Source organism: Diabrotica virgifera, chromosome 9 (genome assembly GCF_917563875.1).
Source record: "Diabrotica virgifera virgifera chromosome 9, PGI_DIABVI_V3a".
Lineage (NCBI taxonomy): Eukaryota > Metazoa > Arthropoda > Insecta > Coleoptera > Chrysomelidae > Diabrotica > Diabrotica virgifera.
This window is the reverse complement of record NC_065451.1, coordinates 223,363,746-223,376,111: the sequence shown is the minus strand read 5'-3', so window position 1 is coordinate 223,376,111 and position 12,366 is coordinate 223,363,746. Positions and strand designations below refer to the sequence as shown.

The window sequence follows — 12,366 nt, the reverse complement described above, 5'->3', positions numbered from 1 at the left end:
AAATTTCTGACCCTGGTGAGATTCGAACTCAAGACCATTCGGACCTTTCGATCCAAAGGTAGGCGCTCTTACCACTGAGCCACAGAGGGGGTCATCAAAAATTATTGTTGTGTGCAAATGTTAATATTTTACCAATTTAGATTAAATATTGGTATTAATTAAAATTAAGTCATATTTTAATTTATTTTACTTTGAGCTTCGCAATTCACATAATTTCAGAATTCAAATTCAAATTTTTACCAGAAAAATCATTTTGCCGAAAATTCAAAGTATACCACTAATTTTGTTTTTCATCCTATTTTCAAATGCAAAATCCACTTTAAAAAAATTTAATATACAAGGCGTTTTTTTGGGTTGGGACATTTATACAATATTTTTTAATCCGGACCTGGATTTTTTATAATTGTAATTAAATTAATTGACTGGACATCTAAAAGAATATTCGTGTGTTAAATATAAAATCAATATATAGCGTGGTTGACAAGTTGTAAGCTGTATTTCAATTTTTTTCTACTTAGAGCTCTCGCAATTCACTTAATTTCAGAATTCAAATTCCAAATTTCACCAGAAAAATCATTTTGCCGAAAATTCAAAGTATACCACTGAATTTAGTTTTTTATCCTCTTTCAACTGAAAAATCCATTTTAAAAAAATTTAATGTACAGGGTGTTGTTTTGGGATCGAAACATTTTTCCAATATTTTTTAAGCCGGACCTGGACTTTTTACGATTGTAAATAAATTAATTTATTGTACGCCTTAAATGATATTTGCGTGCCAAATATAAAATAAATATACAGTGTGGTCAAAAAGTTATGAACCAATTAAGAAAATGGCAAAATAGATAAAACACCCAGTATCTTTGTTATTAATGGAGTAAGACCCATTAGGTATGGTATTTTTGAAACCGCCTAAGTATCCTCTTTCTACAGTTAACGTATGTTACTTTACCAATGAAACACCCTGTATAATAAGCCATTTTTGAAGAAGCATTACTATCTCAAAGTGAAGAAATAATAATTAACGGAAGATCTATTAACAACATAAGACATGCAGATGACACCGTGATTATGGCAAGCTCTGCTGAACAACTCCCATTACTGCTAAAAGAACAAAAATTTTCTGTGAAAAATATGGACTAAAAATGAATATAGAAAAAGACCAAATACATGATAATAACAAAGAAAACAAATTTACAAACAAATATACAAACAAACATACATTTGGGAAATGTACCGATAGAAAGGGTTGATAAATAAAAATACCTAGGAACCCGGATTTCAGACAATAATGATCAAACAACAGAAATAAGGGTCAGGATAGAAATAGCAAAAAATGCGTTTGTAAAAATGAAAGCAATCCTCTGCAACAAATACCTTAGATTAAAACTGAAAGTAAGAGCTCTGAGATGCTACGTGTTTTCAATATTGCAATATGGACATTGAAGCAAGAACACATAAATAAGCTACAGTTCTTTCAAATGTGGTGTTATAGGAGGATGCTTAGAATAGCATGGATACAGGAGAAAACTAGCACGGAAGTATTGTGAGAAATGGGCAAAGAATACGAAATAATAAACACAATAAAAATAAGAAAGTTACAATATCTGGGACACGTAATGAGGGGACAGCGATATGAACTGCTAAGACTGATAATACAAGGAAACATAAGAGGGGGAAGGAGTATAGGAAGAAGGAGAGTGTCATGGTTGAAGAATTTAAGGGACTGGTTTAAATGCATAATAATATAGGGAACGATAAGAGGGGGAAGGAGTATAGGAAGGAGAGTGTCCTGTTTGAAGAATTTAAGGGACTGGTTCAAATGCAGTTCTATAGAACTCTTCTGAGCAGCAGTAGATAAAATAAAGATAGTGATGATGATATTCAACCTCTGATTAGGAGACGGCACTTAAAGAACAGAACAGAAGAACAGAAAAGTATATATTTTGAATAGGCCTGACAGACAGAAAATACAATGATACCTACATAATTTTTAAACGAAAATACTACTGAGGACTCTTTATGATAGTAGTGTACGGCATATTGCAACTCTTCAGATGAATCTTCATATTTGCTTTGGAAATGAACCCTTTGTTACACAAAGGACACAGATGTTTCTTCTCTCCGGTATGAGTTTTAACATGGTACCGATAGGGGGCGCTGTGCGCGAACCTTTTCCCGCAAAACTGACACTCATATGGCTTTTCGCCCGTATGGACTCTCATGTGCGCCGCAAGAATATCCTTCGCAATGAATTTTTTGGGGCATAGATGACACGCGAACGGTTTATCGCCCGTGTGCGTGCGGACGTGTTGCGGCAATTTTCCCTTACAGGATAACCGCATGCCGCATATGTCGCACACGACAGATACGTCGATACCAAGCTCTTTGTGGAAAGCGGAGTAGTGTTGTCTTAAGCTGCTAGGATTTTGATACTCTTTATCACAAATTGGACATCTGGTGATTAAATTGGCGCGGTCTTCACTGTGTAGGATCTTTTTATGGATCGATAGACATTGTTTCTTCAAATTTTTGCCGCATATCTCGCATTGTACAGTGTTCTCAACTATATGAGATCTAGAATGCTTATAAGCGCAAAGCCTGCTTTTCAAAATCTTACTGCACTTCTCACACTTGTACAAATCGTGGCTCTTAATGTGTATTTTAAACGACTTCTTATTGTCTTTCTTATAGTCGCATAAATGACAGGAAAAGGTACCATCTGAGTTATGTTCCCTCGAATGAATACCGAACTCTACGTGGGTGAGGAACGCCTTAGAGCAAAACTTGCAGATGAGTGGTTTGGTGACTTCGTTTAGATTTATGAACTTCTCTAGGACGATTTCAGTATCGACTCGCCGTCCTCGTTTCTTGGTTGGTGGTTTTATCTCAGATTCGTCAATGAAATCCGGATCATCTTCTTCTTTTTTTACTTTAGCTGGTAGTGCTGTAATGTCCGGTTTGACAACCACTTTCACTTTCTTGGGTCTTCCTCGTTTTTGTTTTTTTGGCTTTCTAAAACAAAACTAATGTAGGCAACATGCAAACAAAAAACTAAGCGATTACGAGGTTCTACTATACAACAACATTTAACAATATTTTACAACATGTGTATAATTAACTAATACACAAAAGAGCATGTAGAATATAATAAAAATGTGTAAAAAGCTAGTAGGTACATACGTAAATGTTGAAATATTAATACACTTTTCTACTATTTTTGCTTCCCTTCTTATACTTAGTCAAAATTTGGCCGACTTAAAACCAACTAACCATCGAACACTAGAATGTTGTTTGATACAATGTTGTTAAAAATTAACAATAAGTATCGCTTCTTTGAAAATGCAATTGCTTGGGCAGATATACACTCACACTCACGTGATAATCGCAAGACAGATTATTTTATCCCTTTTGTAAATTTTCTTGTTAAAAAGAAATATACCGTTCTTTAACAAACCGCCGTTCAAAAAATACACAAAAAATCACATTTTAAATAATACTAATAATAGACTTTACTAAATCACAAGACATTTAGTCAACACACACACTACACATTGCACTATAATCTGATTGCGAAATCAACTGTACCATGCCAATGGGCTTAATTGTCGAGGCATTTGCGCTAAATAAAAAAAAACACTTTGCATTTTACACTTTACATAGATAAATTCGTCTCAATTTTCGTTGAGGCTTCAATTTTTAAGATGTATTAAAAAAATCATAATTTTATTAAAATTGTTATTAAAAAAGATAATTAAAAATAACATTCTAGGACCAATAGAAAATAAGATTTTTTTCTTAAAGTCATATTTCCATTGTTTATTAATATTAATATTTGAGCTGAAAATTGAACAAATTATAAGTGAAGATCTAGATTTAATGATCCAATTTATATATGACATAAGAAAAGGTGTAAAAAGTTATAACCCGTTAAAGTAACCGTACTCGTAAAATATGTCACGTTAAATAGTATGGTATAACTAGACCCAAACCCTGACATCCAAAGTGAAAGTTATCCTCCAACACCAAATTGTTCTGTATAGTCCACATAATGTTCAGCAAAAAGTCACACCATTTTGAGCGTCGGGATTGGGGGGGGGGAGAGGGGGGGGGGGGGAGAAATCGGTAAATTCGTAGTTTTTTACGTTTTTCGTCAATATTTCTAAAACTATGCAGTTTAGCATGAACAACCTTCTATACAAAAATATTCTACATAAAATTTTAAATAAAAAAGACCCTTGCATAATCCTTCTAAAATGAACAGTTCCAAAGTTACGGAGATAGTATATTATAATTGGTCCAAAAAAAAAGCCTAACTCAGACATCCAAACTAAAAGTTTTCCTTCAACACAAAATTGTTCTATATGGTCCACATATTGTTCAGTAAAAAATTACACCAATTTGAGCGTCCGGTTTGGGGGGAGATGGAGGAGAAGTCGGTAAATTAGTAGTTGTTCTACGTTTTTCGTCAATATTTCTAAAACTATGCTTTAGCGTAAATTATGTTCTATACTTAAATTTTCTACAGAAAATTTAAAACAAAAAAAAAGGTCCAATACATAATTGTTATAAAATCAACGGTTCCAGAGTCACGGAGGGTGAAAAGTGGAGGTTTACGATACTTTTTATATTTTTTGGGCAATTTCTAACATGATTACTGATGGAAGAAATTTTTTTGTAAATCAAATTTGCTATTTCAGTGGCCGATGGTATGTTAGTGATAAGCCCTTGAAGAAAGAAGAAACGACATCCTCACCACCCAAAATAATCATCAATTGTCCAAATAATGTAAACAGTATCGAAAACCTCCACTTTCCACCCTCCGTAACTCTGGAACCGTTGATTTTATAACAATTATGTATAGGACCTTTTTTGTTTTAAATTTTATGTAGAACATTTTTGTATTCGCGGTGTGCAAGTACTTGGAAGGGGAAACGAGAAACGACCCTGCGCGAGTCGCGGAGAAATATTGCAACTATCTTAAATAATTCATATTGTCAATTGAAATTGTCAAATTGACGTATATTTCATACCTTCTGTCAATGAAGCAGAAAAATTATATATTGCTCCACAATATTGATATGATATGCAATTATTATATAAAGGTAAATTTAATTAATTGTATTTTGCTTGCAGTACTGCATTTTAATAACTAATTTTATTTACTACATACAATTGTTGATGTTTTCATAACATAACCTGAATCTTATTTTTTCTTCTTATTATTTTTTTGGACTATGGCCTTGACAATTATCCAGTAACCAGGACTAATATAATTGGCCAATATAATTAAAAGTGCGAATAATAGTACAGAGCGTAGAAATAGGGGTCGCTTTGCCGAACTTGCACGGTCCCAATAGAACATTGTTTAAGCTAAAGCATAGTTTTAGAACTATTGACGAAAAACGTAAAAAAACTACTAATTTACCGACTTCTCTCCCATCTCCCCCCCCCCCAAACCGGACGCTCAAAATGATGTAACTTTTTACTGAACAATATGTGGACCATATAGAACAATTTGGTGTTGGAGGAAAACTTTTACTTTTGATGTCAGGTTTTTTGGACCAATTACACTATACTACCTCCGTAACTTTGGAACCGTTCATTTTAGAAGGATTATGCATAGGACCTTTTTTATTTCAAATTTAATGTAGAACATTTTTGTATGGAAGGTGGTTCATGCTAAACCGCATAGTTTTAGAAATATTGACGAAAAACGTAAAAAACTACGAATTTACCGATCTCTACCCTCTCCCCCCAAACTCGACGCTCAAAACGGTGTGACTTTTTTCTGAACATTGTGTGGACCATATAGAACAATTTGGTGTTGGAGGATAACTTTCACTTTGGATGTCTGGGTTATGCCATTATTTGGATCAATTTTATCATACTAAAAGTGGTGGAGAGAACTTTCCAAGATCCGTTTTTTTAATGGAACTTCAAATTGAAGCGCGCTGAAAAAAATTGCAATATCTCTGCCTCTATGGCATACAGAACATTCGTTTTTTGCGGTAGCCCGAGAAAATAATAAAGAACTGAGCTATTTTCATCTCCTGGAAAAATCAGAAAATCCCGAAAAATACATAAATTCATTTTTTCCACAAAAGTTATTGAATCTTACTATTATTTTGTAAAAAATATATATTTAATTTATGAATCCTTGTTCTTTACAAGAAGAAAAAAAAATATATTAATCAGTAAATTTTAAATATTTCTTATGAAATAGTAGTAAAATTCAACTTTTTTATGGAAAAATTTGACTGATTGGTATTTCCAGGATTTTCTGATTTTTCCGGGAGGTGAAAATAGGACAGTTGTTCTTTTATGTGATCTTGCTGTTTTAAGAACGCAATGATGATTAAAAAACATTTGGTAAATGTTATATACATACAACTTTATTTACAAAATTAGAAGATATGACGTATAAAAATGCAGATCACAATTATAGATGTTTTAACATAAAATATTAATTTATTCAAAAATAAAATTTAGCATTACAATTATTAAATTATTCACCAGAGGATCACTATTATAAAAAAATAAGAAGATAAAACACAGAAAAGTAATATCACAACAGTCTCAAGGAGTAAAATACGCATTTTTTAAACATTGTTTTATAAGAGATTCTGCTTGTTTATTTTTTATTATTTGCTGATAGTTGAGTTGCTAGCTGATAAGTGTTTCGTTTGGTTAGGTCTGCAAGTAAACATCTCAGAGACAAAGATTATGATAGTGGATAGACTACATAACAACCATCCACACATAACATGGATTGGCCGGTTTGAGGTTATGAGCTTATACCTGGGATCATTGGTCACAAAGACAGAGTCACTACAGGAAGAAATAAAACGTAGATGTGATATAGCAAAAGTCGCTGTAGGAAAGCTGGTCAAACTATGGAAGGACTACCAAATTTCACGAACTCTAAAAATGAGGTTGATCAACTAAAGATATGAATCTTGAACTCCAAGACAAGAGGATAGAAGAAACATCCCCAACAAAAAGTGTCGACCAAATTACAGTAATATGCAAAAGACCTATGCATGAGTTAAAAGAAATGACCAGAGATCTTTGGAAACAGACAATACACTACATCACAATGACCAAGGGTCAGGACTGAAGAGAGAGATTACTAATAATATGAGAGCAGATTCTGAAGGTATAGAGATACATAATATGTCAACCAGGCTTAAATACAATATAGAGATTTTTACAGTACAAAAATACATAAAACTAATAAAAATTTAATTTCTTTTTAATACTATATAAACAAGTTAGTACCTATAGTACTGGTTTGAGCATTTTCGAAATATCAACACTACTTTAAGTTAAATCTACAAGTCTTCATATGATTCCTCATAGGAGCTTTCAAAATAAAGCCCTTGCCGCAAATGGGGCAAATATGGTCTTTCTCACCAGTGTGGGTCTTAACGTGGTACCTATAGGGAGCACCATGGGCAAATCTTTTCCCGCAAAATTTGCAGATGTATGGTTTTTCCCCGGTGTGAACCCTCATGTGAGCCACCATGATGTCTTTAGCAATGAACTTTCTGGGGCAGAGGTGGCAGGCGAATGGTTTATCGCCTGTATGGGTTCTGGTGTGTTGAGCAAGGGTGGCTTTACAAGATAGACGCATACCACAGATATCGCAGACCACAGACATGTCAATGCCCAGTTCTCTATGGAAAGCTGAGTAATGCTGACGAAGACTACCAGAATTCTGGTACTCTTTACCACAAATAGGACACTTCGCCAGCACCTTATCAGTAGCATGGACTGTCCTTTTGTGCAAATAGAGACATTGCTTCTTTAGATGTTTTCCACACAGCTCACATTGGACTGTCGTGGGAGCTTGATGAGACTTCACATGCTTATCAGCAGAAAACTTAGTTTTGAGAATCTTTCCACACTTCTCGCACTTGAATACATCGTGAGTTCTAACGTGCTTTTTAAACGTATCTTTAGCTTCAACAGAGTATTCACATAAGTGGCAATGGTACAGTCCATCTTCTTGATGCGTTTTGGAGTGGTAACCAAATTCTATGTGAGTCAAAAAGGCCTTATAACAAATTGTGCAGATCAGCGGTTTGGTTATTTCATTCAAGTTGACAACTTGGTCCAGATTGTATTCAGGTTGTGGTTTTCGTTCTCGTTTCTGCTTCGGTTTTGTGACTTTGTATTCAGGATCTGGTTTCTGTTCTCGCTTTTTTTTCGCTTTTCTAGGTCGTTTATTTTTTGGTAATCTAAAACAGAAGATGTTAGTCATGTTTAAATATACAGAGTGTCCAGAAACTCTTCTACCAAACGAAGACCGTAAATTCCTCAGATAATTTTAAGGCAATTTAAGCCAATTCACCTAGTCCGAAAATGCTTCCTAAGGCTACGGCTCCACGGGCGAGAAATTGACGCTAGCAGTAGCAGTAAAATTAACTTAAGGTTCCTCGGAACGGAATGGGAGTAGCCGAACTGAACCGACTACGCACAAGTCCTGTAGTCGGTACAGTTCGGCTATTCCCATTCCGTTCCGCGGAACTTTAAGTTCATTTTACTGCTACTGCTAGCGTCAATTTCTCGTCCGTGGAGCCGTAGCCTAAGGGAGCAACAGCTCTTTGAAGATGGCGTCTTGTAATTAGCTTTTTTAAATACCTCCTGAACGCTTCTATGAAAACTGGTATACCTACTTATCTTTCAGAGATAAATCTATTATATCAATTGCGAATTTCTAGTACCCCTCATATGCGTCCATTTTGGGTAGGTTGGCGGTAATTTTATCGCATAACTGTTTTGTATTTAATTTTTAAGCATTTTTGACACTAGACTATTAATATTATAAGGTATTATAGTACTTAAGTTACTCTTGCTATAAGTCGGTAAAAGACACTGTTTTTTTGAAAGATTTTTTCAAATTTTTTTCAAAGAATTAAAAAATCCAAAAATTTTCAAAATGATTTTTCTAGAAAACGGTTTATCCTATCGACTTAAAGCAAGAGTACTGTTTAGTACAGGAATACTTCACAATTTAATAATCCAGTGTAAAAATGCTAAAAAGTTATAAGAGATGCTAAAAGAAATAAAAGTTATGCGATAAAATAACCATTGCCCTAGGCCAATGATCGGTACTAGAAATTTGCAATTGATGGAATCGATTTATCTCTGGAAGATAAATAGGTGTACCAGCTTTCGTTTTTCTAAATAGAAGACTTCTGGAGATATTTAAAAAAACTAATAAAAGGCGCCATCTTCAAAGAGCTCTAGCTCTCTTTTTGAACTAGGTGAATTGGATTAAATTGTCTTAAAATTATCCGAGTCTTCGTTTGTCAGGAGAGTTTCTTTACACCCTGTATAGGCCAGTCGTCAGAGACCAATATGCCACTGCAAAATAATTTGAACAAGCTAAATTTTGCGGAAAATGTGAATTTTGGAACTCCAAAAAGATGCAAAAAGTTTGCCACTCGTATCTCCGATCTTCCGCCAAAAGCACAACCCTTAAATTCCTAATAAGGGGGGCTTTTAGTGAAAGCTCGAGGGTAAGAGTGGCAAACTTTTTTGCATTTTTTTTGGGGTCCCAACATTGACATTGTCAGAAAAATTCAGCTTATTCGTCTCCTTGTTAATGATCAATACCAAAAAAAAAAGTTATTTACCAGCAATTTTATTGCTGAAATCGAATCTTATGGTTGTATATATTAATAATATAGCTATGCAAAGTCCGCAGATAGTGTGCTACTTTTTTATAAACAAAATGGCGCCCGAAAATCGTGTTTTTTTCAATTTTTGCTCTATAACTCCAAAGATTTTAAGTTTACACCAAAAACACCCAAATAAAAATTCACCGTAATTAAATTTTGCATAGAGACGTGTTTTCCGGATTTACTTCGACGAAAATTTTCCCCGCAAAATGAGGGTTTTTCCAACAAAATCTTTAATTTTCAACTAAAATTTTAGATAAGTAATTGTTTATCAATAATTAAATAACTTGCTACTATAAAAGCTCTTTTCGTGTAGATTATAATTCCAGAAGCCGGTGGAAATTGAATGGACAGTTTAGCAACAATTGAAATGTTAATTAAAAATTTACGGTTGCTATAATAACCACAATAATTATGATACATCAGAATAGCTATGATTTTTGTATAAAAAGAAAGTGTACCTATCTAATGTACTTTACAGAATTGAAATTGGACTATTTAAGCGGCCTCAGGAATATTTTAAAATTATAAACATTTTTTTGGCTTATAAACAAATAGAATATATCGGGAAATATTAAATTAATTAAATCATGAAAACGGTATTGGAAAAAAAGCGGCAGGACGCTTCTTTTAAAAGAAAAAACGTTTAATTGTGATGGGTGGTTCCTGAAATACGACCGGCATTTACGGCAAAAATGTAAATAATAGGATCATAATTTTTGAACCATCACCCTTTTATTTTTGTCCTCTTTCTCCACACCAATTTTGATATCTTTAAAATACTCATAACATATATTATTATAATAAAAGCTATCGATATTACGAGCGAAAATTGCCAAAAATAGCAAAATTCCAATCAAAAATTAGGTTGGAGAAAATGTAATCTCAAAGTTCAAAATCGGTATACGTTAAACAAATGCATTTTCTCGGCTTCTCATGGAGCAATTTTCTTCATTCTTTTTTTGTTCCCAAGTAACTCGAGTAGAGCCATCTAACTAACGCATTATTAAATGTCAAACTTGCTTTTGTTTTGTTATAATAGATTAATTTATTTATAACTACATATTTTCCAGTTGTAGACTTTTTTCAGATAAACTTACTACAAATGTACCTTTCAACGTTAAAAACGTAAATATTCTCATTTGAAAGCTGTATAATTATTTAAACAATCTTTATTTAAACAAATTAAAAATTTTTGTTATAATAAATAAATAAATTTATTATAACAAAAAAAGCAAATTTGACATTTAATAATGCGTTAGTTGGATGGCTCTACTCGAGTTACCTGGGAACAAAAAAAGAATGAAGAAAATTGCTCCATGGGAAGCCGAAAAAATGCATTTTTTTAACGTAGACCGATTTTTAACTTTGAGATTATATTTTCTCCAACCTGATTTTTGATTGGAATTTTGCTATTTTTGGCAATTTTCACTGGTAATATCGATAGTTTTTATTATAATAATATATGTTATGAGTATTTTAAAGATATCAAAATTGGTGTGGAGAAAGAGGACAAAAATAAAAGGGTGATGGTTCAAAAATTATGATCCTATTATTTACATTTTTGCCGTAAATGCCGGTCGTATTTCAGGAACCACCCATCACAATTAAACGTTTTTTCTTTTATAAGAAGCGTCCTGCCACTTTTTTTCCAATACCGCTTGCATGATTTAATTTAATTTAATATTTCCCGAGAAAATTTATTCTATTTGTTTATAAGCCAAAAAATTGTTTATAATTTTAAAATATTCCTGAGGCCTCTTAAATAGTCCAATTTCAATTCTGTAAAGTACATTAGATAGGTAGACTGTCTTTTTATACAAAAATCTTAGCTATTCTTATGTATCATAATTATTGTGGATATTATAGCAACCGTAAATTTTTAACTAACAATTCAACTGCTGCTAAACTGTCAATTCAATTTCCATCGGCTTCTGAAATTATAATCTATACAAAAAGAGCTTTTATATTACCAAGTTATTTAATTATTGATAAACAATTACTTATCTAAAATTTTAGTTGAAAATTAAATATTTTGTTGGAAAAATCCTCATTTTCCGGGGAAAATTTTCGTCGAAGTAAATCGGGAAAAACACGTGCAGAATTTAATTACGGTGAATTTTTGTTTGGGTGTTTTTGGTGTAAAGTTAAAATCTTTGGAGTTATAGAGCAAAAATTGAAAAAAACACGATTTTCGGGCGCCATTTTGTTTATAAAAAAAGTAGCACACTATCTGCGGACTTTGCATACCTATATTATTAATATATACAATCATAAGATTCGATTCCAGCAATAAAATTGCTGGTAAATAACTTTTCCCAAAAATGGGCTATTATCCGATAATAATCTGCCCAGATTACAAGTCTCTGGCAACTGGCCTAATAATACAACTCTTTTGTTTTAACAAAAACATTTTTTATGGAAACACAAGAGGAATACAATGGTTACGTAAAGAAAAGGGCAATACATAATATCAAAGAAACAATTAGAATTATATAATATCAGACGAAGAAGAAATCAAGTAAATATCCAACCTATATGAATTTGAATAAGAAATTATAAAATAAAAAATTAAAATTATATATAAAAATATGAAATAAAATAATGGTATAACTAAATAAATATTTATATATTAAAAAATTAAAAATTAATATTAAATATAAAAAAAAATAAATAAAAA

At 32.6% G+C, this 12,366-nt stretch overlaps 2 protein-coding genes across 2 annotated transcripts in view; both read right to left on the bottom strand.

Annotated features, from left to right (window-relative positions):
* Nucleotides 1-885: 885 nt before the first annotated feature.
* LOC126891671 (zinc finger protein 239-like) lies at nucleotides 886-3,106 on the bottom strand. Its single transcript, XM_050660908.1, has 2 exons — nucleotides 3,102-3,106; nucleotides 886-3,012 (listed from the first exon to the last, which is right to left on the bottom strand). Exons 1-2 carry the CDS (start codon nucleotides 3,104-3,106, stop codon nucleotides 2,004-2,006), a joined length of 1,014 nt encoding a protein of 337 aa, XP_050516865.1. The 3' UTR covers nucleotides 886-2,003.
* Nucleotides 3,107-5,814: 2,708 nt separating this feature from the next.
* Nucleotides 5,815-12,366, bottom strand: part of LOC114325061 (zinc finger protein 596-like) — a 29,066-nt gene continuing 22,514 nt past the window's right edge. Inside the window, exon 2 of the mRNA XM_050662917.1 lies at nucleotides 5,815-7,756. Within this exon, the coding sequence (XP_050518874.1) occupies nucleotides 7,316-7,756 (441 nt within the window). The 3' untranslated portion in view covers nucleotides 5,815-7,315. The remainder of the gene's footprint in view (nucleotides 7,757-12,366) is intronic.